This window comes from Lactuca serriola, chromosome 5, assembly GCF_051521515.1.
Source record: "Lactuca serriola cultivar US96UC23 chromosome 5, Lser_US96UC23_V15, whole genome shotgun sequence".
Classification (NCBI taxonomy): domain Eukaryota; kingdom Viridiplantae; phylum Streptophyta; class Magnoliopsida; order Asterales; family Asteraceae; genus Lactuca; species Lactuca serriola.
In genome coordinates this window covers 118,463,648-118,491,178 of record NC_136412.1, presented here as the reverse complement: position 1 = coordinate 118,491,178, position 27,531 = coordinate 118,463,648, and the positions used below count along the sequence as shown (strand labels likewise).

At 41.6% G+C, this 27,531-nt stretch overlaps 1 protein-coding gene across 2 annotated transcripts; it reads right to left on the bottom strand.

Annotated features, from left to right (window-relative positions):
- Window positions 1–7,119: 7,119 nt before the first annotated feature.
- LOC145052890 (ATP-dependent zinc metalloprotease FTSH 4, mitochondrial-like) lies at window positions 7,120–11,414 on the bottom strand. Of its 2 annotated transcripts, XM_079000808.1 has the most exons (8): window positions 11,200–11,414; window positions 10,539–10,766; window positions 10,223–10,310; window positions 9,642–9,911; window positions 9,254–9,481; window positions 8,989–9,113; window positions 8,351–8,827; window positions 7,120–8,267 (listed from the first exon to the last, which is right to left on the bottom strand). In XM_079000808.1, exons 4-8 carry the CDS (start codon window positions 9,865–9,867, stop codon window positions 7,374–7,376), a joined length of 1,950 nt encoding a protein of 649 aa, XP_078856934.1. In that variant the 5' UTR covers window positions 9,868–9,911; window positions 10,223–10,310; window positions 10,539–10,766; window positions 11,200–11,414; the 3' UTR covers window positions 7,120–7,373. The 2 variants fall into 2 exon arrangements, with proteins under 2 accessions (XP_078856934.1, XP_078856933.1); XM_079000807.1 differs by lacking the exon at window positions 10,539–10,766.
- Window positions 11,415–27,531: the final 16,117 nt, after the last annotated feature.

Genomic DNA, 27,531 nt, shown 5'->3' with positions numbered 1-27,531 from the left:
TCATAACCACATCTCTAAACCCTCCAAGTTTAGGGACCCAAATACGGTTCATGAAGTAGTATACTCCATTCTCCTTTTCCTCTAGGTTCTTTTCCATACCGCGCAGTGCTTCACTTGCTTTATTTTCCGCCTTCATGGCCTCTGACTGGACCACTGCAATTTGAGTGGCCAGGTGAGATTGAATGGTTATTGAGAGAGTTTTCGCACGACGATTAGAGTACTCCTTCCGACTTAATGCGTCAGCTACCACGTTGGCCTTGCCTGGGTGGTACTTGATCTCACACTCATAATCGTTTAGCAATTCAACCCATCTTCGTTGCCTCATGTTCAGCTCCTTTTGGTTCAAGATGTGTTGGAGACTCTTGTGATCCGTGAAGACGGTGCACTTCGTACCATAAAGGTAATGCCTCCAAATCTTTAGGGCAAAGACTACAGCTCCCAACTCTAGGTCATGGGTCGTATAGTTTACTTCGTGCGTCTTTAATTGGCGGGATGCGTAGGCTATCACTCTTCCACTTTGCATGAGAACGCAACCTAAGCCCTGATTCGACGCGTCGCAGTAGACTACAAAATCTTCTGTTCCTTCCGGTAGAGATAGTATGGGAGCGCTACAGAGAGCTTGCTTCAAGGTTCGAAACGCAACCTCTTGTTTGTCTGTCTATTTGAATGGTACGCCCTTTTGCGTAAGCGAGGTAAGTGGCTTGGCGATCTTAGAGAAGTTTTGAATGAATCTCCTATAGTAGCCTGCTAAGCCCAAGAATTGACGAATTTCAGTGGGTGTGGTCGGTGTTGCCCATCCTTCCACTGCTTTGACCTTAGAGGGATCCACATGAATTCCTTCTTGGCTAACTACGTGACCTAGGAAGTTCACACTCCGGAGCCAAAACTCACACTTGGAGAGTTTTGCGTATAGCTTCTCTGATCGCAGCGTTTCTAGGATTTGTCGGAGATGTTGGCCATGCTCTTCTTCGCTTCGGGAATAGACGAGAATGTCATCAATGAAAACAATGACAAAGTTGTCTAGGAATGGTCGACAGATCCGGTTCATCAGATCCATAAATGCAGCAGGGGCATTTGTTAGACCGAAGGGCATTACGACAAATTCATAATGTCCGTAACGAGTTCGGAAAGCGGTTTTTGGAATATCCTCTTCCCGGACTTTGAGTTGGTGGTATCCGGACCGTAGATCTATTTTAGAAAAATAACTAGCTCCTTGGAGCTGGTCAAATAGATCATCGATTCGCGGAAGTGGGTAGCGATTCTTGACAGTGAGTTTATTTAACTCTCTGTAATCGATGCACATCCTAAAAGATCCGTCCTTCTTTTTGACAAAGAGTATTGGAGCTCCCCATGGCGAGTAACTAGGTCGGATAAATCCCTTGTCCAGAAGTTCACTGAGTTGGCTGGACAATTCCTGCATCTCAGTAGGAGCCAGCCGATAGGGTGATTTAGCAAGAGGAGTTGCTCCTAGAACGAGGTCGATTCTGAACTCAACCTGTCTCCCTGGGGGTACTCCTGGAAGATCTTCAGGAAATACGTCTGGAAATTCACACGCTACCGGAATATCTTGGATGTTAGTTTCTTCCTTGGTCTTATCCACTATGTGAGCCAAGAACGCCAAGTTGTTCTTTCGTAGATGTTTTTGTGCCTTGATGCACGAGATGAGGCGAAGATTCATGCTGGGTTTGTCTCCATAAATTATCAGGGTTTCGTGATTTGGGAGACGAAGACGAATGGCCTTCTCGTGGCACATAATTTCAGCATGGCGGGGGCTTAACCAGTCCATGCCGATGATCACATCGAAACCCCTAACTGACACTGGCATTAGGTCTATTCGAAAGACGTGTTGGTTAAGGGTTAGGGTACATCCGATGTAGATTTCCCCAGTGGATTCGGTTTTCCCATTGGCCATTTCTACCGTATAGGTTTCATTTAGCTTTTGGGGTTGTTGTTTTAATAAATGTTTAAACTTATCGCTTACGAAACTTCGCTCCGCTCCGGTATCAAACAAGATGCATGCATAAGTGTGGTTTAGGGGAACCGTACCGGTTACAACTGAGGGGTCCTGAATCGCCTCTCCCTGACCCATGGTCAGCATCCTTCCTGTTCCTCTGTTTCCTGAATTGTTGTTGTTAGGGCAGTCTCGGCGGAAATGCCCAGTCCTTCCACACCCATAGCAGGTGTGGCTAGGCCCTGCATTATTGTCGCCGGCATTTGTGTTGTTGTTGTTGCGATGGTTGTTGTGGTTGTTTCCCTGATTTTGGTTCTGGGGAGGGTAAGTCCTGCAGTATCTTGCAGTGTGTCCCCTTCGGTTGCAACTGGTGCAATGGAATTCCCTGCATTCGCCGTGATGATGGAGACCGCACTTATTACATTTGGGAAGATTACCAGAATAGGGTCTTGAAGCATTTGAAGCAGCTGAGGCTGGAGCATGTGGTGTGGCTGGAACCGGTGCGGTGACAGCGTTAACCGCCACTGTCTGCTGCTTTTTAGAGGTCTCGGGGCCCTGACGTCCCTTCCTCTCGTTGTTATTCCCTTTCTTGCCATCACCCTCCTTTTTCTTCTCAACCTCCACTGGCTTCTCGCCCTTCTTGTTGTTATGATCATACAGCCTCTTCGCCAATCTCTTCGCACTGTCAAATGTTTCAGGGTTCGCAGCTATCACATTCCCTTGAATGGGTGATGTTAGTCCCCAAATGAAGCGCTCAATCTTCTTTCCTTCCGATGTGATCATACCCGGGCACAGCAGGGATAGTTCACTAAATCTCGATATGTAGGCATCGATATTCACATTCTGCACAGTGAGGTTCCATAGCTCTTGCTCCATCTTCTGTATTTCGCCTCGTGGGCAGTACTCAGCCATTAACATCTCTTTCATTTCTGCCCATGGTATAGAGTTGGCTACAGGGAGCGTCATGGCGTCCACGTGTCCGTTCCACCAAGTAAGTGCTTGGTCCACAAAAGTGCAGGCCGCGAACTTCACCTTCATTTGTTCAGGGCAATCGCATATCTCGAATACCGATTCCACCTTTTCAATCCATCGCTTCAGAGTGATCACCCCTCCAGTGTCATTGAAAGTTCGTGGTTTAGCGTTTTTGAAGTCCTTGTAGGTACATGTTTTGGTAGATCCTTGGTTCATCCCGTTGTTCGAACTTCCTGCCCCTTGTCCGTTTCCTCCTCCATTATTCCCCTGATGGAGTTGTGCCATAGCTGCGGTGACCGCAGCAGACACGGCTGCCTGGAATGCAGTGGAGTCAACCTCGGGTGGAGTTGGTCCTGGGTTTCCGCGAGTAGGTCAGAGAGGCATCTTCTTGTCACGAAACGGAAAGATGTTAGGAGTACGTGGTTTCTGTGAGGTTGTGGTCCTACTGACTAGGTGTATGGCACGAACTTAAGTACTTCTATCATTTAGCATACAATCATAGATTCGCAACACATAGCAAAACACGTAAAAGTTCACTAATATTATCCTATGCCTCTTCCACTATTGCAGACTAAACAGACGTTCTCTTTTTGGTGATAAGGGGTATAGTTTTAGGTTCCCTAGCTATCCCGATCTCATCAAAACGTGTGTTAGTTGTACTTTGGGGAGGATGTAGTTGATCAGGCTACATCCACTCCTTGGTACCCCTAAGAACAGTCCTGAATTTAACCGAGATACTAGTATTATTATTTTTTTGTTTGGTTCGACGTTATGTTCCTATTCCTACTGCAAGCAAGGGTGTTTTATTTATTTGTTTTGTTCAGAGTTATGTTAGTCCCTCTTTTTGGTTTATAGTTGCATATCAATGTGTGGCTCGACATGCTAGTTCACTATAAACAAAGCTCTGATACCAACCTGTCACACCCCCGAACCAGACGGCGGAAACGTCCGAGGGCTGTCGTGACTTAATTGAATACCATAACATTGAATATATATGAAACATAACAACATTCGTCACCATGCATTAATATAGTACAACCGGTAAAGTTTACACTGAGTACATTGTTTTAATATTACATTCCCAAAAATAAATTGTTCGGTTCATAGATAAACAACTGCAATCCAGCACTGAGTACATATTTCCTTTGGTTCACTTGTTACCTGAGAATACAAGTATTTTGAAAAACGTCAACATATGAAATGTTGGTGAGTTCATAAGCGGTATTTGAAAAGCAACGTTTTGTATCATTTTGAAAACCACCAGAAAATCCGATATTTTCTGAAAAGAGTTTCTGAAAAAGTTTGTGAAGATCCATAGGTATGCTTGTTTGTTTCTATAGTTGTAAGAAAATTGTTCATCAAAATTGTGTACGTTTTGAAAATCGTGTGTATTGAAAAACCCTAGGAAAACCCGATGTTTTCCTAATTCTTTGAATTCCATGAAGTAAACATAAAACCATTGCAGCGCGTGAAGTCAGTAATTCCAGGCGACGTCGGATTATTTTTGCGCATGATTAATTGCTATAAACACGCGTTACACAAACGACCTGTTTATAACTATACTAACGATCCCGTAGGCGTCGTCCGTACTAATCACGTTATCCGACCGCCCTGACTTCTTGTAGTCCCACATCCGAAGAGAAAAAGGGCACGAAGACCCCGATGACTCCATTAACCGGTTGGGGATAAAAAAAAGGTACGAGGGGTCCTTGACCCGCCTCGCATGAAATACCGACTTTACTAGCAATACCATAGGACCCTTGGGGACCAATAGTATAAATGCCATTGAAAGTCCTTTTACGCTGTGTTAGATCATGTAAGATCCAACAACTCGTAAGGTAGAAGTCTTCGGGCCTTAAGATCAGGTCATTGGGCTAGCTAGGCCCAACAAACAAGATTTTACACTTTGGGGCCCAAAGATGGTGCGTAGACGTCTGTGCACTCTCACGCGTGTATTGAATTCTCAAACGTTACTTGTATGATTCGAGTTATCGTCGTGTTAGTAGCTCGAGTTGTTATTGATTCGAGACCGAATCAATTCGCTATGTAGCGACTTTTGGTGTTGTTGTGGATTGCAATTCGTTGAAAGTTGTAGTTCCATTATTTGTTCACAATGAATGTATTGAGTCATCAATGAAATTTTTCTGTTTACAGCCCCTCTTGGTTTGGAAATTTTACTTTTTCACCCCTTGGAATAAATAACTTTCCGGTTTAGTCCTTAAACCACTTTTCTTGTCATTTTAGCACCAAAACTTATTGCAATTGACATTTCTCAGCATATTCTTAGTTGAAAACTGTTTTAGTCCCTAAAAATTCAGTTTTCTCGGTTGTAACCCTTCTTTTTCGCAATTTTTACGTTTTTGGCCCAAATTGGAAAATTTTTGCAACTTTGGTCCTTTTAAATTTTCGAAAGCATTTTAAACCTTAGAAAAGGACTTGGAACACTATTAGTCCACTGTTTTACAGAAAACACAGTTTCAGCCCTTCAAAAACAGAAAATTTCGCATATTGGGCCCTATTGGGCCAAAATTGTCATTTTTAGACCATTAAGCTTGAAATTCATATTTGTAATCCTCCAAAAGTTTATATTTCCAGAAAACACTATATTGAAACTGTTTTGACACTTCTCATCCATCAGAATTCGCAATTTGTCAATTTGGGCCCTTTAACTTTATTTTTTAGCATTTTATGTCAAAAAAAATGAGTTTTTAGCCAAAAGAAGATGTTATGGAGGTATTTAGCAATGTTTCTTAGGATACTTTGTATGTAATAATCTAGTATATGCTAGTATCATTTAACATACAATACATCTCGATTTTTAAGAGTTTATGACTAGATAAACATCATAAACACACAAAATCACACATATAAGCATAGAAATCATACAAAGCATACAAAATACATATAGATCTACACTTTCACTTGTATCCCCCCCCCCCCCCCCCCATAAAACTTATAAAACAGAAAATTGGGAGTATGAAGCTCACCTTGTTTGAAGCTTTCGGTTTTTGGTAGAGATGTGAAGAGGTTTTTGGCCCTAGCAAGTTTCTTGAGGAGCTTTACAACCTAGATGGCTCTAAGATGCATGATTCACGAAATGGAAAGGGTTAAGAGGAGATTTTGAAGAAATCAAGAAGCTAAACCATGGATATAAGTAAAAACTTACCTAGGATGATGATTAACTTGAAAAATCCTCTTGAAAGCTTCCTAAATTTCGAGATTTTTGAGTGGAGAGGGAGGATGTGTTCTTGAGTGTTCTTGAGAGAGTTTGAGAGATATTTGTGTATGTGTGTGTGTGTGTTTCGGCCGAAAGTGAGAGAGAGGAGAGAAGAGAAGTGGTCCTTGATGAGATAGGTGCTTGGAAGTATGAGTTCCATGCATGGATATCCAATGAATAAAAATGAGGTGGCATCCAAAGTCAACACTTCTCCATCTCTTCTTGGATTTGGGCCTTGGGCCGAAAATTTTGAAGAAGAAAGGAAAAATTTGGCCTTTTTCCCTTAAGCCCAAAATTAGAGTTAGTTAGGGTGTTCATTGGCCTTATAAAATAAAATTGTGATTTTTATGCTTTATTAAGCTAGATTAGGTTAAATCATGGATCAAAGCTTGTAATTTATTTCATTCTAGGCCCAATATGGCCCAAAATTTTGAAATAAATAAATGTGGGTTCAATTAGAGCCCAATTAGGGTTCTAAGCCCATGATAGTCAAATTGGAAGCTTATTGGTCCATTTGGGTCCAATAAGGAAGTCCTAGTCCAAAATGGACCTAAACAAGAACTTCTAGGGTTTCCAATTGTTTGATGACTATTTGTAGTGTTTGTATAATGTATTTGATTGAAGTTTTTGATGTCATAATAATAGGTATCACACATGCTCTTCAAGTTTTTGATTCAACATTTCACTTAAGTATAGTTATTACAAGACACAAAATTTCAGATTGTGACATATATATATATATATATATATATATATATATAAAAGACGATGCGGTGAGGTTTTAACTGTGGTTTTATAATTATAAACCGCACTACATAGTATGGTTTAGAAAAAGTACAAACCGCACCGCAACCACATTATATGGTGTGGTGTGGTTCGGTGTGTGCGGTTTATACGGTTTGATACACACCGCTTGTAAATATACCCATTATCCCATCAATAAAGATAAGCCTAAAAAACTTGTCCAAGTCGCGCATACTTCTCTGAAAACGAAAGAAACTAGCAAAACTTCATTATTTCTCCACTGTATGAATGTATGAAAAACTTAAACAGAAAAGACGCCCATTTTAGAATTCTGATATTAATGCTACATTTATCACCAACCGGCAAAATCCAGCCTTCTATTTCCTCCCTTTATGTCCAAAATCACCATGGTACGATAATTGGACCATTAATTAATAAATATGCACATCGGTTCAGAAAAAAAATTATAAAAAAAAAAAAAATCGAATACTAAGATCCCACTGGAGCAATCCCTTTCGCCTTGGCGGCAGCCGACGCAGCACTGGCAGCAGCCGCCGCTGCCGCAGCAGCAGCACTGGTGGCAGCATTTGGTGTCTTTAACTCAAACCGCTCTTCCTGTTGATGAGGTGGCGACTTCATCCGTTCCAACATTTCTTTAAGTTGTTTTCCCGATAACGTTTCGTGCTCCAACAAGGCCTCAGCAATGGCATGATGCTCGTCTTTATAACGTGTTAGAATGTTTTTAGCATTATTATACGCATTTTCCAATAACTCCCTCACTTCTTTCTCAATAAGCAGCCTCGTTTCAGTACTCATACTCTTCCCATTATCATCATAATCATGAGCCACCACTCCAATTTCTTTACTCATTCCGTATTTTGTCACCATAGCCCGAGCCAAATGAGTCGCCTGTTCAAGATCCGATGAAGCACCAGAAGTAACCTCGTTTTCTCCAAAAATGATCTCCTCAGCTACCCGCCCGCCCATGCAGACATCGAGTCGGGCAAGCATTTCTTTGCGGGAAACGCTTGTTTCGTCTTTTTCGGGCAGTTGGGCAACCATACCGAGGGCCATGCCACGTGGGACAATTGTGGCTTTGTGGACGGGGTGGGCCCCGGGGGTGTGGATTGCTACGAGGGCGTGACCGGATTCATGATATGCGGTTAGTTTTCTGACATCCGGGGAGATCACGGCGGATTTGCGTTCGGTGCCCATCATGATTTTGTCTTTTGCGTATTCAAGGTCCTCCATTGTCACCGACTTGGCGCCGTCCATTGCCGCCTTGAGAGCGGCCACGTTCACTAGGTTTGCCAGGTCAGCACCCGAGAATCCAGGGGTGCCTCGGGCAATGACGTGTAAATCCACGTCTTCTGCTTTTAAGATCTGTAGAAAAGAATTCAAGGATATGCAAAAATAAAAATAAAAATTATTCCTCCAGCAATGAAAAAAAATAATAATAATAATACCTTTGACATGTGAGATTCCATTATCTGGCGCCTGCCTTGGACATCGGGATTGGGGACCACGACCCGCCTATCAAAGCGGCCGGGTCTGACCAAGGCCTTATCCAAGGACTGGGGGAAATTAGTTGCAGCAATCACAATAATCCCTTCGTTTTGTTTAAATCCATCCAATTCAACCAGCAATTGATTCAAAGTCATCTTCATATACTGCTGATCTTTTGGATTCCTGCTTCCACCAATGGCATCAATTTCATCTATAAAAATAATACAGGGCGACCGCTTTTTGGCTGCAGTAAAAAGATCTCGAACCCTGCGGGCCCCAACACCAACAAACATTTCTTCAAACTCGCTTCCACTGCATGAGAAAAATGGGACACCCGCTTCTCCCGCGATTGCCCGGGCTAACATGGTTTTTCCAGTCCCCGGGGGACCCACGAGTAGGACACCTTTCGGAAGCTTGCCACCTAGGCGAGTGAAACGCTATACACACACACACACACATAATAACAACATAGTTTCAGTGATTTGTATCTTATAGCATATCCTAGTTTCAGAGTTTCATTTGTACTCTGAAATTTCCATACAAATGTGGAGCCATTGAAAAAGAAAGATTTTTATAGGGTTAGAAGTGTAATTAGTACCTTAGGGTCGCGAAGATAGTAAACAATTTCTTCAAGCTCAGCTTTTGCCTCGTCTACTCCCTTAACGTCACTAAATTTTGTGCTAGATTCCATACTCGGCTGCACCTCGTCATGTAGACCCAATCCTACACAATAACAAGATATTAAGCTGTTATTTCTTTTTCACAAAAATCTACTAAAAAATGAGTCTTAACCTAGACAATTTGAAATGAAAATTTTAAGGGAAAAGATAGATACAAAAAAAAAAAAAAAAAAAAATTAAGACCTTTAGTGATTCCTCTATCCTCTATGAGGGCTCCGATACCCGAAATGAGTAAAAAGCCCATGCCTAGAGCACGAACTGTGCGCCATAATTGTTCTTTAAAGTTTCCTCCTTCATTAGCCACCATATGAAGAGGAGCAGCAGCAGTTCCCAATACCCCATCTTTTGTTGATTTCCCCACATTCTTGAAAGCCGAAACCCCACCAATACTCTCTTCGTTGCTCGCCATTCCTGCAATGGGAAATCAATATTCAAATATTATCTACTCTGAGTTTGTGCCATATTGTTTTCTACAATGGAATTGAATGGACTTCACATATTCAAATGTTAGAGCTTATAACACGATTAAAAGGCTTAGAGCTTATAAATGAAAGTAGTCATGTTGACTGACCTCTTTGCAATGTCTTGAGCAGCTCACTTTCATCTAATCTATCAACTTTGACCAGGGCCTTCACATATTCTTTAAATGCTGAAGGACTAGTGTGCATAGAAGGTTGACTTTCAAAAACTCTTATCACTGCCTCATAATCATTTCGATAACTAAGTTCCCTAAGATAAGCTGCATTGCTTGATACATCTACATCAGGTTCACGCAGTCTTCGTGAAAAACTTCCCATGTAACCTGATTGGAACCTTCTTTGACCAATTGGAAGCTTGTATGCTACAGATACATAAGTAATTGTCAAACAAAGCTCAGATGTTAATCTACTTTCATTCATTTGTTTATTATAGCATCCTACTTTTATTTCTTCCAATTACAGCATTGTAGGTTGAAATAATCTACACACAATATAGGGTAGATTTTTCAAAGTATAATGCTGTAATAGAGAGAATGAAAGTAGGATGCTACTTCTTGCATTTAGCCCTAAAAGAATTTGTAACATCAAGTTGTGGAAGCTTAATTGACTTGTAGACAAAACGGAAATATAAAACTAACATTAGGCATAATCATGCACTCAGGTTTTATATTACCTGCATCAAATTTGGTCTTCTGTGAAGTGATATAGGATCTAGTATACAAACTTTGTGTAAGCCCCAGCTTTGTTCGGTGCTTTGAGACCTATATAAGTAATTAAGCACAGAATAAGGTGATTAATAAGAGACCAACGTATGAAAATATGACTTATTTGGTAACACCAAAAATAATAGCACAAAGTTTGGATTAAACCTCAAGAAAGCAGAAATGTACACAGAGTTTATACTTCACCATTACAACTTTAGCTTGTATGTTTCAAATAACAAATAACAATAAGCAAGGAGGACACCATATACAGATCATTTGATGTACCTTATATCACTCCATGACTTGTATAAACAATATAATTAATCAGATGCTTCTTGTTCTAAAACATTAGATCAAATTGGTTGTAATACAAATTAGCATCAACCCTTAACCATTATTAATAGCACAACGGGATGCTATTACTCTATGTATCCTAGGCATGATAGCTTGGCATTCCCTTTGTTCTTGTTGATCTAGAGGAAGTATTTTCATCCATCAGTTAGTGCTTTTGACCTATTATGGGATCACAAAAAATGTCATTAAGACCCATCCCATTCAAATGACTATTTGTCTATTTCCATTCAACAACTTATCAAATTAACCAAGCGTTCTCTCACCATCTTTGATCAAAAGCATTTTCTTTCCAGCCAATATTTATCAAACCCGGCTTCAAAAACAGCCACAAATCACCATACACTAACAAATTCCCATGAAAGTTCATCATGGTTTAATTACTAACCAAACTACAGGCAATTAGAATAGGGAGTTATCCAAAAACCCTAGAAGCTAAATAAATTTAGGGCTTCCGGTTTTTTCTAGCATAATATAAGCAATAGCGAACTGATAATGAAAACGTTATTCTCAATATACATATCCGACATGATTTAAACAGAGAATACGCAAAGAATAATTCCTGGAATGGAAAACTGAATAATTTAAGACAGACCTCAACAAGAAGGCGTTTTAGGCCCATCTTTCTCCTCCTCTTCGAATCAAGGATCAGATTATCCTATACTTCTGTTACCTTTCTCGAATTAAATTGTATTTGAGGTTAATCCGAGCGTTCAGCGAGGAAGTAATCGGTATAAGTGCGAGAAAGATACAGATGGCCCGCCCAGAAGGGGAAATTTCTTGGATTTTCTATCTATGCAATTTCCTATTTGTTGACGGTGTTGGTTCTTGATTCCATGCGTGCACACGTCATTGTTTCGTAAAAAACATTTGGGTAAATTACAAGATGGTCCCTATGGTTTGAGGTTGTCTGCGTTTGGTTCCTAACAATTTTTTTTAATTCGGATCAACCCTCTAGTTTTATTTTGTTTTGAGTATGGTCCCTAATCAATATCAAAAGACAAATTTACCATTACTATTTTTCTATTTTTATTTTTTATATTTATATCTATTAATTTATTCATAAAAGTTAATAATTGTGGGCATTTTCTCACCTAATCACCCTTACCTTCAACCTCTCCATTATACTTCTCTCATTCTCCTCCTCCCTCTGGTTTTCTGTTCTCGTTGATTTTTGGGTGTAGAAGACGAATACGTTGAAGCCATTGAAGTTGCGGTGGGTTTTTTGTTAATCAACTTTTGGGGTTGCATAAACGATTATGTGTTTCTTGTCCATGGAGTCCCTGTAGATGTAATTTTACAGGTTGGACAAAGAAAGGTCAAACCCCATGCGATTTTCTAGAGTTGGTGATGTGCCCTCATCTATTTTTGTCGGAGCTAACATCGTTGTTTCGATCAACCTTTTCTCTATCACCATTCATGCCTCCTTAAACTACTTAAACCACCACCTGAACAACGCCCGTCCTTAGAACCTATGTTGTAACACCGTGAATTTCAAAATAATTTTTCGCATAATATAAAAACATTTTCATTTAAATTTTCATAAAACATCAAGTTTAAAACTCCAATCCATGTCATACAAAATCCCAAGATCACATATTATAAAAATCCCATGCGTGTGTACAGATCAAGCCGGCGTCTTCCCACGGTCATCACTAGTACCTGAAACAACAACACTAACACTGTAAGCACAAAGCTTAGTGAGTTCCCCAAAATACCACACATAACACATATTAGCCACTCGAGGCTATAACTTTGTGGATCCGTAGACCCTACTCTGTGAACCCACTGGTTCTAACTCTGGGAACCTTCCGGTTACAACTCTATAAGCATGCACAGCATAAATCACATAGACATAATGCAGTACAACACATAACATACATATAGCATACACATACTCTGTCACATAACTCTAATTACCTACTCAAGGTAAAGTATAGTGAGAAGACTCACCTCGTATATCTCGATAACTCGCGAATCCCGGAAATCACTCGTGCTCGATCCTCCGAGCTATAATCCTCCTATAACATCATATATCTCTAATTAACACTTTTACCACTAAGGTTGACTAACCCTATCAAGTCAACACTGGTCAACTCTGGTCAACAGTCAACGGTCAACTTTGACCAGACTCGACGAGTGCACTATAGCGACTCGGCGAGTCTATACGTGTTCACTGACTCTCTAGGATCCCCTCCTGACACGTCGAGTACACCCCCAACTCGACGAGTCCCACCTGGCATGAATCGCGGGGCCACCACGACTCAACTCGGCGAGTTCCAGCTCGACTCAGTCCACCTGTCAACCTTCTCTAACTCTCCCTGACTCACTGAGTCAACCCTTAAATCGGCAAGACCACTCGCTAAGTGGTTAAGGGCAATCTTCATGCTACTCGCCGAGTCTATTCTTCGGACTCGGCGAGTCCATGCCATGCATCAACTCAATCTCGCTTCTGAGGTCAGATCCGCTCCATCAACTTATAGATTTGGCCCTCCTAAGCTCATTCATCACGTAAAGTCACAGTCTTGGCTACCATGCAACACCTACAAGGCTCTTTTTGGAGAAATGGCCTCTAAGATGGTAACCCTAGTCTCCAAACCCAAAAGGAGGACATAAAGCATGGCATTTGGGACTCTCTGGACCTGCTAAGGTCCAGATCTAGGTACCATATCCCCATGGGACCTCTCACACTCCAAATACAAGGCAAACAAGGCATGAAGAAACCCTAGATTTGACCATATCAACAAAAATACGAGAATAAGCTCTGAATGATACCTCAATAAGCCTCCTCTGACGAAATGGAAGTAGATCCAAGCTCCCCAACTCTCCTAGCTTGATTTCCCCCTTCCTTTCTTGCAAATACACACAAAATTGGTGAATAATGGCCTCTTATCTCACTCACAAGAACTCTCAGCCGCTTTGGTGCTCTCCAGGTCAAGGTAGCCGCAATGAAGGGCCATAAGGTCCTTTAAATAGGGCTTAGGACCGGGAAATTAGGGTTTCATTAAACAGCGCGGACTCGCCGAGTCCATCCCTTGGACTCGCCGAGTCCAAGCGCGAACCCGCGTCCAGAACCGCAATCCTACTCAGCAAGTTTGAGCTCCAACTCGCCGAGTCCACTCACAAAACACCAAAAATACATGAATAAAAGATACCTAGAAATCCGGGCTGTTACATATGCCTTCTCCAACAAAAAGCTTTGGTTATTTGTAACACCCGTTTATTTATTAGTTAAATAAATAAATTAATGAACGAATGGTAGCCTGAAATAAATAATTATATATGCAGGGTGTTGGGTTCAAGGAGTTAATTGCCACATTTTTAGAAGTTGGGGGTTAAAAGCGTGGGTTTGGGACTCATTTTATAAATATTTATGAAGACAGGGGCTCCGTGGTAATTATTAGGACTTATTTTGAAAGAAAAAGATAAGGGAGGGGTCATTTGGCAACTTAAGGACTTCGTTTGGAATAAATTGTAGAGGGCGGGGCTGATTCGTAAAATTCGGATTTGAATTGTAAAGATTCTTAAAAGGCGGGGTTAAATAGGTAAAATATGGGCTTTCTGTGAAAAGAATCCTATGGGGAGGGACCATTTATGTTATTATGGTAATATGTTTTAAGGGTGTCGGGTATATATATATATATATATATATATATATATATCTTAAGGAACCCTAACCCTAAGCCCCTCATGTGCAGCCGTCACCCCCCTTATGTCTCCTACCGGCCACCACACCCCTCTTCACCTCTGGTCACTACCACCTCCCTCGTTTTCTGTTGCACCGCCGCTGTGCCACCCCATTGAAGACGGAGACCCCCATCTGATGTCGTGGCAGCGAGGAATCGGAAGATGACGGATAACCACTGCCTCCTTTCCGTATTCATCCTCTCCTTCTCCGTTTCGGTCGGTGCTGCGACGCTGTTGAGGTTCCAATGAGCATTCTGTCGTTGTTTTCGTTCGAGTGCTTCATGCCACCGCAGGGGTGGCCGAGAATGGTGCGTATTTGGAGATGGATGTGCATGTTTTGTGTGTGTGCGTGTTAGCCTAGCCGGAGATCGAGAGAAAAACCCACCATGGCGGCTGACCATGGTTGTTGAAGCCCTGAAACAGTTTGCTGCCACCACAAGCCATCGTGAGGTGGTGGCTGTGAGAGTGAATCTTTGGATCAGTGTGTTTTTGAAGTTGGTTGCATAGTATTTGGCTGAAAAACGCAAGAGCCGCCACTGCCACCACCGTGAGGTGGTGGCTGCCACCTTCTACCACCACCGGCCACCATAGGGTGGCTGTGTGTGTGTGTGTGTGTTTATGTTGTTTAATGTATGTGTTTATTTTGAGTTTCAGTGTTGTAAAGTGTAAATTACAAATTTAATAATAGAAAGAAACTAAAAACCACCACCTTAGGGCGGTCGCTGTCGCCACCGGACGCCGTGTCAGTGGCGTTGTGCTTCGATGGTGTTTTGACTCGTTTAGACAAGGGGCTAAGAAACTCTAATGGGCCCAATGAGGCTTAACGGGCTTAATGAACCCTAATGAGCCCAATGAAGCTATTTGGACCTAAAAGCCCAAACAGATGACTAATAAGTCTAATTAACCTTAATTGATCAAAAGACATATCAATTGGGCCTATTAGGCTAAGATGGGGTTGGAAACCCTAATTAGGGTTTAGAAAACCCTAATATTGGATTTATGGGCTTGGACTTATTGAGACCCACTTGTGGGCCATTGGAATAATGGAATTGTGTGATTAAGCCCAATCACACCATATGACATATTTAGAAGAATGATGGACTTAATGGATTAAGTCCTTAATGGGTTAAGTGAGAAACACTTAACCCTAATTGTCATTTTATGTGAAACCCTAATTTCACATGGGTGTATTGTTGGACCTTCTATTGGGCCTTGATGATTGCGTTATTCATTGGCCATCCAAAGTTAAGCAAATGGACTAGAATATTTAATGGGCCTAGGGTAAGGCCCATGTAAGGGGTTTGGGCCCAATTTGGAAAATTGGGCCATAGATGGGCCATATTTTGGGCCTTAATGATTATATGTGATGTTGGGCCTTAGAAGAAAGTCATGTAAGGGGTTTGGGGCCAATTTGGAAAATTGGGCCATATGTTGGACCTTGAGTCCTACTCGACTTTGGGGCTGTGAATTGGGCCTTGGGCTTGAATAAGCGAAGATGGGGGTAATATAGTAATTACCCAAACCATGTATTTGGTTATGTAGTCGAACCCAATTACTAATTGAGTGATGTTTTGATATTGACAGATCGGGAATCTATCATCCAGCAGCTGGGGTTTAGTCTGCGGGACTTCAGCAATGTGGGGTTGAGTCTTCGGGACTTCAGCAGTATGTGGTGAGTTACCTTCCAGTAGGGGTGGGTCTAAGGCCACAATGTCGGCCCACCAACAGGGGTAGTTGGTAGATAATTGTCTTTCTGATAATTATCTTGATATGCTTATGTTTATGTGATATGTTATGTGTGTCAGTGGTAGTAGCAGGGAATAGTTCTTCCCTGACTCGGTCATTAGGACCGAAGGGTAGGTCAGTACCCCAGTAATGCTTGAATGTATGATTATATCATGTTATTGTATGATAGTGGTAGGGGTAAAATAGTCCCCGGTTACCGGTTGAAAGATACCGATGGCGAATACCGGTTGAAAGATACCGATGGCAGACACCGGTTGAAAGATATCGAAGGGGTATACAGAACCCATGTAATGCTTATCTGTCTGTTTATGATATGTTAGTATGTGATCAGCATGTTTATGATGTTAGTACGTGATCAGTATGTTTATGACATATTATTATGTGATATTGGTAGGGGTGAAATAGTCCCCGGTTACCGGTTGAAAGATACCAATGGCAGTTACCGGTTGAGAGATATCGATGGTGTTATGTGGTATGTGGTATGATGGGGGAACTCACCAAGCTTCATGCTTATGGTTTACATTTTTGGTTTCAGGTACTTTGTTTCAAAGGAAAGGAGTCGGCTTGGTCGCAACGCATCACACTATGTTTTCCGCACACGAGATCCTTGGGATTATACTCTGATATGGTTTCATAATATTATATTTTGATTATTCACACTTTGGTTTTATGCAATAACCTAATTAAAAATGAAATTTTTGGCCTTGAATTTTGGGATGTTACAAGTTGGTATCAGAGCCTTGGTTTGAGGGATTCGGGTACAATCTCGGATGTGGCTGAACTCAAACTAAGGACTTGGTATGAAAATTGTCAAAAGAAAAATCATTTTATAAAAATAGTTTGAAAAGATTTTGGAAGGATAAAAGAACTTTGAAAAGAACAAGGTGTGTGATGCGTGCAATCAGCCGAGCTCAAGTAATTTTTCCCCAAGATACTCATACATGTTGTGTTATGATATGATATGATTATGAGAACTGCATGCTAGACTAGGGCTAAGGATCTAGGAAGATGCCTTATGTGCCTGCTGTATGTGCTTGTTGAATTACATGATAGTATTGATCAATCGATGATACGATAGCCTGTTTAGGTGATCCCTAATTGTATGAGCCTTTGGAGTTACATGCTAGTATAGATTCCTGATAGGAGGATAAACTGATTTGATTGGAATATGTTGGTTAAATTTTCCATTGTCTGAATGCTGCTTGCTTAGTGCTTTGAGGGACTCTTAGTAATGAGAGCTAGCTACTAAGTGAATATGCTAAGTCGCAAATGGCTATATTCATGAGGTAGCTAGTTGACATTAGTGGGAAGTTCTTTAGTAGCTGAGGACTGGGTGAGTATGGGAACCTAGGAAAGCCTAGGATATGCTCAGTGGGTTAGTAGTGAGGTTCAGTGAGACTTGGGTGTACCAGTTGAGGAAGTGACTTGGAGGATTCAGGAGGATTGCTGAGGAAAGTATGGATAGGTGTGGAAGGTAGTATTGGACCCGTACTATTGAAAGCACAGGATCCATACTCGAATCAGTTTGGGGAAGAGTTTGTGACCCAGTTTGGGGACAGAGGATGTTTCAGTTGTTGCAGCTTAGCCATTGGCAAGCGAGCTATTGAGTGTGACACGGTGTCAGACCCTGAAGGATATGATTTCCAAGAGGTTACATATGCGAGATCGATTTGGAGCACTTTGAGAAGAGAGGTTCGTGCTAGGTGAGTATAGTAGAGGGTCCTGGGAAGAGACCCATGACTTCTGATCATCAGGCGAAAGGCCAACAAGGCCTGAGTCAGTTTAACGCGTATGAGAAAGTACACGAGGGAGTTTGTCACTCCAAGGGTTTAGGCTGCTACAGGTGTGGCAGGGTTGATCATGTCAGCTGGAGGTGACTAGGATTCCTCCAGATGTGCGGGTATGTCATCTTTTACTGCTACTAGATGGATGTTGGGAATACGTATCGCTTTGGAATTGTGAGCGAGTTTGGATAAGTCGGATCTCGGGTCGGTTTTCTGGTAGTGTTTGGGTTATCAAGGATCATATATGCCATCCTGCATGCCAAAAGGTCCTTGATGAACCCACAGAGGGACACATCTTGTGGAGTGGGTTCCTCGTGTACCGTTATCATTTCGGATCCTTGTCGGGATCTATGAAGGAGTATTATTTAGAGGATACTCGGTCAGGGTTAGAGTGATAGTTCTCCAGCAAAGTCAGCGTTCAGGGGTTCCATCATTGTTCAGGTATGGTCGGTAATTATCTGTGGATGAACTTTGGAGTTCAAGGCACTACCGTTGGTAGGACAGAGCTGGTGACAGGAAAAAGGTAGTGTCAGTTGCGGGTGTTAGATGCATAAGTGGTTGGTCATCGCATGTTCTAGAGAATTGTATTTTCGCATGGGTTGTGTTCGGTTAGAGTTCAATGGTACTGCAAGATTGGAAGTGGGAACGAGGATTCTTCAGCCAGAGTAAAGATTGAGACCTTCAATTGATAGCATGGGAGATGGATTGAGGTGTCAGATTGGACCATACTTCAAGAGTACTCTTCAAGATTTCAGAGGATGGGCGATCTTAAGGTTTAATCAGTGATTAAACTCTAGCATTGGTAAGCACAGGTTGTCATCAGTGGGATATTAGAAAGCGAGATGGATTGGGAATCCTTCAATTCTCGCATGTCGTGAAGACTTAATCGAATCTAAGTGGGGGAGAGACTTTTTATAAAGTTCTCCAACTATGAGTTCTGGTTGCGCAAGGTGCAATCTCTTGGGCACCTTGTCAACCAGAAGGGTATTCTGGTCAATCCGGCCAGGATAGAGGCCGCGATGCAGTGGGAGATTCCGAGATCTCCAACTAAGATTCGGAGCTTCCCGGGTCTAGTGGGATATTACCAGAAATTTATACAGGATTTCTCCGAGATTGAGGTTCCTTTGACCCGACTGACCAAGAAGTCGGTGGCCTTTCGTTGGGGGCCTGAGCAGCAAGCAGCCTTCGAGACTCTCAGAAAGCGATTGTGCAAGGCACCGATTCTCACCCGACCAGAGGGTGTAGATGATTTCGTGGTTTACTGTGACACTTTGATCACGGGCATGGGTACGGTACTGATACAGTTGGGTCACATGATACCAGGTTTTTGGAACCAGGTTAGAGTTCCGGTTAGGACTCAAGTTCAGTGGTGTCTTAGTTCGAGTGTGTGTTCTACCCGGTTTGGAAAGTGTTGTAAGACTGTGGGGGTAGCCGTAGCATTCGCTAACGATCAGGTAGTATGGAAAGTGTTGTAAGACTACGGGGGTAGCCGTAGCATTCACTAGCAATCAGTTAGTGTGGGAAGTGTTGTAAGACTATGGGGGTAGTCGTAGCATTCACCAGTGGTTAGTTAGCATGGGAAGTGTTGTAAGACTATGGGGGTAGTCGTAGCATTCACTAGCGGTCAGATAGTGATAGAGTGTCGTGAGACTGCGGGTGTAACCGTAGCATTCGCTTGGTTGGCAGATAGCATGAGCGCGTTGTTAGGACGCGGAATGAACAGTGGTACACACCAGTTTGGGTGCAACATTAAGGATATGGAAATCCACGAATCGGATTTTGGATTTATCCCGATGGATTAGATCTGGTTGAGCCAGTGGTAAGACTGTAGGAGCGCCACTACAGTTATAAGATTAGGGAAGTAATGGACCGTATAAGATTGGTTGTGATATAAGGCTACCATTGGTTAGGTAGCAATCACTTTTAGCGTGGATTTGATGACGTCAGGATTCGACATATAGACCCGAGCGGTTGGATCAGGAGGTTGTTAGAGCCTGAGCGACATGATAACTAGTGGCAACTAGTTCCAGAGAAGGATTTCGTTCAGAAGTCATGTAGAGCGACTATGTATAAGTCTTTTGGCTCCGTAGTCGGGTTGGAACCCGATATTTCAGATGATTTTCGAACGAATTGAGACGAGGAAGGCCTCGGTAGATTTTGGAAAGTATTCATGTAACATCATACTGCTTCAGGCAGAACAGTGTTCAAGTAGTTTTAGTGTTTGGGCAATGTTAGCATTGGTGCTTCGGGTTGCGAGTATGGGCGGAATAACTAAATGATTTGGGGAGTGACAAGTCACTCACGACAGGATTAGCTGAACCCTGGTTAAGTAAAAGTGACATGCAAGGATATTTGGGTCTATGACCCTGTTTTATAGTGGGACTCGCGAGTGATCAGAAGTTAAGTAGTCAGTTCTGGAAAAAACAGATTGGACTCGTCGATGATGATTCAGTATGAGTGGTCTGTCAGGGAATCATACCATCTCGAGATAGTAGATTCAGACGAAGTAGATGCGATCTTGTTGCGAGGAATTCGTTCATATGAGGATATTAGGGCCTTGCAAAGATTGGTCACAGCTACCCTGGGAAGGCTAGGGTGTGCCTGAGACGGTGATCATGTTACTAGAAGTGGGTTAGCATATAAGAAATAGTAAGGAATGATTTCGAGGATGAAATCTAATTTAAGTAGGGGAGAGTTGTAACACCCGTTTATTTATTAGTTAAATAAATAAATTAATGAACGAATGGTAGCCTGAAATAAATAATTATATATGCAGGGTGTTGGGTTCAAGGAGTTAATTGCCACATTTTGAGAAGTCGGGGGATAAAAGTGTTGGTTTGGGACTGATTTTATAAATATTTATGAAGACAGGGGCTCCGTGGTAATTATTGGGACTTAGTTTGAAAGAAAAAGATAAGGGAGGGGTCATTTGGTAACTTAAGGACTTCGTTTGGAATAAATTGTAGAGGGCGGGGCTGATTCATAAAATTCGGATTTGAATTGTAAAGAATCTTAGAAGGCGGGGTTAAATAGGTAAAATATGGGATTTCTGTGAAAAGAATCCTATGGGGAGGGACCATTTATGTTATTATGGAAATATGTTTGAACGGTGTCGGGTGTGTGTGTGTGTGTATATATATATATATATATATATATATATATATATATATATATATATATATATATATATCTTAAGGAACCCGAACCCTAAGCCCCTCATGTGCAGCCGTCGCCCCCCTTATGTCTCCCACTGGCCACCACACCCCCTCTTCACCTCCGGTCACCACCACCTCCCTCGTTTTCTGTTGCACCGCTGCTGTGCCACCCTATTAAAGACGAAGACCCCCATCTGATGTCGTGGCAGCGAGGAATCAGAAGAACCCCCCCCCCTGGGGCATCGCTGCCGCTATTGCAGATCCGGTGGACTTCGCCGCTCCGTCATAGCGTCGCCGTCCAAATGACGGATAACCACTGCCTCCTTTCCGTATTCATCCTCTCCTTCTCCGTTTCTGCCGGTGCTGCGACGTTGTTGAGGTTCCGATGAGCATTTTGTCGTTGTTTCCGTTGGAGTGCTCCATGCCACCGCAGGGGGTGGCCGAGACTGGTGCGTATTCGGAGATGGATGTGAGTTTTTTGTGTGTGTCCGTGTTAGCCTAGCCGGAAATCGAGAGAAAAAGCCACCATGACGGCTGACCATGGTGGTTGAAGCCCTGAAACAGTTTCCTGCCACCACAAGCCGCCGTGAGGTGGTGGCTGTGAGAGTGAATCTTTGGATCAGTGTGTTTTTGAAGTTGGTTGTATAGCATTTGGCTGGATATCGCAAGAGTCGCCACTGCCACCACCGTGAGGTGGTGGCTGCCACCTTCTACCACCACCAGCCACCATAGGGTGGTTGTATGTATGTGTGTTTATGTTGTTTTTGTGTATGTGTTTATTTTGAGTTTCAGTGTTGTAAAGAGTAAATTACAAACTTAATAATGGAAAGAAACTAAAAACCACCACCTTAGGGCGGTGGCTGCCGCCACCAAACGCCGTGTCGGGTGGCAGTGTGCTTCAATGGTGTTTTGACTCGTTTGGACAAGGGGCTAAGAAACCCTAATGGGCCTAATGAGGCTTAATGGGCTTAATGAACCCTAATGGGCCCAATGAAACTTAATAGACCTAAAAGCCCAAACAGGTGACTAATGAGTCTAATTAACCTTAATTGATCAAAAGACATATCAATTGGAAACCCTAATTAGGGTTTAGAAAACCCTAATATTGGATTTATGGGCTTGGACTTATTGAGACCCACTTGTGGGCCATTGGAATAATGGAATTGTGTGATTAAGCCCAATCACACCATATGACATATTTAGAAGAACAATGGACTTAATGGATTAAGTCCTTAATGGGTTAAGTGAGAAACACTTAACCCTAATTGTCATTTTATGTGAAACCCTAATTTCACATGGGTGTATTGTTAAGCCTTCTATTGGGCCTTGATGATTGCGTTATTAATGGGCCATCTAAAGTCAAGCAAATGGACTAGAATATTTAATGGGCCTAGGGTAAGGCCCATGTAAGGGGTTTGGGCCCAATTTAGAAAATTGGGCCATAGATGGGCCTTAATGATTATATGTGATGTTGGGCCTTAGAATAAAGTCATGTAAGGGGTTTGGACCCAATTCGGAAAATTGGGACATATGTTGGACTTTGAGTCCTACTCGAATTTGGGCCTATGAATTGGGCCTTGGTCTTGAATTAGCGACGCTGGGGGTAATATAGTAATTACCCAAACCATGTATTTGGTTATGTAGTCAAACCCAATTACTAATTAAGTGATGTTTTGATATTGACAGATCGGGAATCTATCATCCAGCAGTTGGGGTTTAGTCTACGGGACTTCATTAGTATGTGGTGAGTTACCTTCCAGTAGGGGTGGGTCTAAGGCCACAATGTCGGCCCACCAACAGGGGTAGTTGGTAGATAATTGTCTTTGTGATAAATATCTTGATATGCTTATGCGATATGTTATGTGTGTCAGTGTTAGTAGCAGGGAATAGTTCTTCTCTGACTCGGTCGTTAGGACCGAAGGGTAGGTCAGTACCCTAGTAATGCCTGACTGTATGATTATATCATGTTATTGTATGATAGAGGTAGGGGTGAAATAGTCCCCGGTTATCGGTTGAATGATACCGATGGCGGATACCGGTTGAAAGATACCGACGGCAGATACCGGTTGAAAGATACCGATGGTAGTTACCGGTTGAAAGATACCGAAGGGGTATACAGAACCCATGTAATGTTTATATGTATGTTTATGATATGTTAGTATGTGATCAGCATGTTTATGATGTTAGTACGTGATCAGTATGTTTATGACATATTATTATGTGATAGTGGTAGGGGTGAAATAGTCCCCGGTTACCGGTTGAAAGATACCTATGGCAATTACCGGTTGAGAGATACCGATGTTGTTATGTGGTATGTGGTATGATGGGGGAACTCACTAAGCTTCTGTAGCACTTGGTTCTTGGTATGTATTCTGTTATTAAATCTTCATTTAATTTTGCATTTTTGGCCTTGAACTCGGCGATTCGAAGGGCTGACTCGCCGAATAGAAGCGGGATGAGGCGCGGGGTTTAAGCTGCGGACTCGGCGAGTCGAGTCCCGGACTCGGCGAGTAGCCGTTGTTTGGACAAAAACCCTAATCCAGGGGTTTGCACCCTATTTAAACGACCTTATGCAGCCTCCTTTCCCCCTTTATGCTCCCAAACGCTCCTCATAGAAAACCCTAGCTGTTTTTTGAGAAGATCTAAGGCTTTTTGAGTGATTATTGTGAGTTTTGATCTCAAGGAAGAAGGAAGAGCATAGAAGGATCAAGAGGGGACTGAAGGATTCGAGTTTGGTTCATCATTTGCAGTCTTTGGAAGGTATAAAGTCTGAACCTTGCTCATTCATTTGTTAGATCCCTCTTTGAGGTGATTTAGGGCTTTTATAAGCCATTTTTGGTGGCCAGCCATGTTTGCAAACATGGTTGGGGGTTTGGGCTTCTGTATCATGTCATTTTATGAGCCACAAGTCAGATCTAGGCTGCTTTTTGCACCAAGGAAGGCCCCATGCAACAAAAGAGCCATTTTAGAGCCTTTTAGGCTCTAATGTCCCATGCATGCACGTAAAGTTTGTAACTTTACGTGCTAGATCGAGTTTAGGGGCCTGGATCTATCATTTGGTTAAGTGTTGTACATCATAAAGAGAAGTTCTTAGTAAGGAATGTGATAGACTCGGCGAGTCCATTTCCTGGACTTGGCGAGTCTAAGGGTTTTGGTCCCATATCAGTGAGGGTCATAAGGACCAGTTGAGTGTGGAAGGGTTTTAGGAGTCCCGGGGAGTGACCCAACGTTCTGGACTAAGCAAAGTGTTCTGTGAATTCATGGTACTCGGCGAGTGCATGAACGGACTCGGCGAGTCCAAGACAATATTCATGGTACTCGGCGAGTTGTTCATTAACTCGGCAAGTCGAGGACAGAACGTGTTCATAGGATGAAGAGTAACTCGACGAGTCAAGACAAGACATGAGTATCAGTTGATGATGAGCTCGACGAGTTGTTCATACAAATCAGCGAGTCGGATGTGGATTCAATCGGTGTTCTTTTAGAAGGGAAAACTCGTCGAGTCATCGCCTAACTCAACGAGTAGAGACGGGTGTGAGGTCTGATGGAAGGATATGGACTTGGCGAGTTAGCGAGCCTACTCGGCGAGTCACGTCAACTTGAAGTTGACTTTGACTTTGACTTGGTTAAGGGGTAACATGGTCATTTTACCCTAAGGGTAGATGTCAGTTTCTGACTAAGTGTTTTGTGGGAATTATTGTCGGAGGATTTCCGGAGCAGCAGCGGCAGCAGTCAGAGGATTCCCACACAGTTCAGCAGCTACGAGGTGAGTTACCTTCTACATGATAGGGATAGTTTCCCTGATAGTGGTCCTTAAGACCAAGGGGTATGTCAGTACCTGGATATGTCTGAATGTGTGCTTATATCTTGGTATTGTATGCTACTGGTAGGGGGTGGAATAGTCCCCAGTTACCGGTTGAAAGATACCGATGACGGTTACCAGTTGAAAGATACCGATGACGATTACCGGTTTGAAAGATACCGATGATGATTACTGGTTGAAAGATACCGATGGTATTGTTGATGGGTTTTGGCCATAAGAACATCCTATGTGCTCATACAAACCCTAATGCTTGGATCTAGGTTTCTCTATTGTACATGCTTTTAATCCAAGACTTAAAACCCTAGATCTAATCAATATAACATATGAATAAGGGTTTAGATCATACTTTGATTGTTATATAGTAATAACAATCTCAATTCCTTCTTGTATTGACTTTAGAATGCTTAGAGTCACAAGTGTCACTCCTCTAATGGCTCACAAACACCAAGAGCAAGAGGATGAAGAAGAGAAGAGAAGGAGGCTGCCCAAAATGTGTGGAAACCCTAACCAATTAGTTCACCACGTTTTTGGGGCTTAAGGGTTCCTTAAATAGTGAGGCTATTAGGGCTATCTAACAAGGAAACCCTAATTTGGATGCTTAGGCCCTAAGCAACCCATGTACTCCTTTCTTAAAGGCCTTTGGACGATTTCTAATGGGTTTCCCCATAGAATTCGTCCACCCCTTTAATATGGAGTCCATTAGCCCAATATTCAACTATCACACAATTGACAGTTCTAGTCCCTTAAGTTTAATTAATGTCTTTTAGCTACAAACTTAATTCTTATTAATTCTTGACTAATATTAATTAAACAATATGATTTCTAATTTAATATATTATTCTCATAATATATTAATAAATCATAATTAATCCTTTCTCTCCATAATTCATCCTATCAAGTTGCTTTGGTGAAGGCAACCCAAAAGGACCATGCACCATCGGGTCAACTACATACCAAAATAGTTATGGACTTAGACACTAATCCAACAGTCTCCCACTTGGATAAGTCTAATAACTATTCCGCGTGTGACTTCAAATCCTGATCTGCAATCGTAATGTCATAGCACAAAAGTCACAATGACTATTGCCAACGAAATTACAAAGTCGTCTATCGGAGATTGTTACAATACAATTCCTTAGATGTGACGTCTCTCACTCAAAGTACATTCCTTTGAACATCCTTTTGCATAAAAGTTTCTAATCTAGACATAGATTCTCAATATCCAACTCCCAATATGGAAACATTTCCATATTTTCCATATGACAAATCATTCTTAATAGAATCTTATCTATTCATAATAATGTCGATATGCTTCATCCAATATCATACTTCCAACTACTCACAAGCGACCAATCCTTAGCAAGCTTTGGATCATCCTTTGATAGTTGTTTAATTATCTCAGTCAAAACCGATTCTAGTCCTTTTTCCCTCTAAATGCGCTAGACATTTGGAAAATTTTAGAATGGTCAAATATTATAGCATTTGCAATCTATCCTATACCCGAAGCGTATGGGACACGATGCATAATGTCTTACATGAAGATTTAATACTTTATCAATCTTTTTCCATAATATTTTATGTGCTACGTTCTTATAATTCGAAATATGAAGAGGAATGCCGTAATCATAATCGAAATTTAAGAACACACTATGTATCTTTGACTAAAAATCTTAACATTCCACAACCTAAGCCTTTAGATTTGAAATGAAGCATAATATTCTCTCCCTTAATTATAGCAAAACAACTATTCAACCCTTACAACTTTGCAAAGTATGACTCTTGTTTTCTATAATTAATATTGCTAACTTGCAACACTTGCTTTAATAATCACACAATCATAACATTTATGCTCCCACTATCATGATGATTATTTTACACATAATGCTTATGCTCCCACTATCTTTGACATGTATTCAGAAACAACTTAACTTTCAGAAAAACAATGCCTATTGAATTTCTTTATGTTCACATTTCTAATACCCAATGCTTTGATAATCTTTTATCAAGGCTTCTTGAACTTATACACTTTTCTTTTAGATAGCTCATATGTGTGTCTAAATAATTAAGACTAATTGCCAAATCTCACAATTCGAATCATGGAAAGGTATCTGTAACCATAATCGAATTCGAGAGTACAATTTCACAATCACTATCTTCTTAAAATCTCTATTAGTGAAAGCATTTCCTCGCAGTCATTTTTCATGAAGGAGAGAATCTTATGACACTTAGATTTTAATGGTGTATGTGTTCCTATCCATGTAAATTTGTCAAAAACAAAGTTTACGACAAATTCAAACTCATATGGACCGAACTTTCTTAATCTTGATTTCTTGCCTTATGGTAACACGGTTGCCCACCATGTCTTCCAAGTAGTTAAGCAGCTCACCCTTTCCCATCAATGTACTTTTCATTGATTAAGGTCCTTGCCTTTTATGCACTCAAATGAGAACACATAGAACTCATATGCATAATTAACTCGATTGGAACAGCACAGAAACAAGATAATGTCAACACGATAGGTTGTAAACCTCAAGTCGTGTGCTAGTGATGATCGATAAGGTTTATTCTTGATTAGTTCTTGAATCTTTTCAAGACCATTAAGACTCCCACTGACTCCTTGACATATAAGATTCTCTTGTCAATAAACATTTCTTGACAAACAAATATTCAAGAGTTAGTGTAGCTTTTATCAAAACACCATATAAAATCGGTCCTAGTTGGTCTTTGTCTTA

What these genes read in the sequence shown, in the direction of transcription:
- LOC145052890 (XM_079000807.1), bottom strand. Translation starts at nt 11,226, where the DNA reads ATGGGCCTAAAACGCCTTCTTGTTGAG. An exon ending in GAAGACCAAATTTGATGCAG is followed by an intron (nt 9,912 to 10,222) that starts GTAATATAAAAC and finishes ATGTATCTGTAG; the next exon opens with CATACAAGCTTCCAATTGGT. An exon ending in ACTATCTTCGCGACCCTAAG is followed by an intron (nt 8,828 to 8,988) that starts GTACTAATTACA and finishes GTGTGTGTATAG; the next exon opens with CGTTTCACTCGCCTAGGTGG.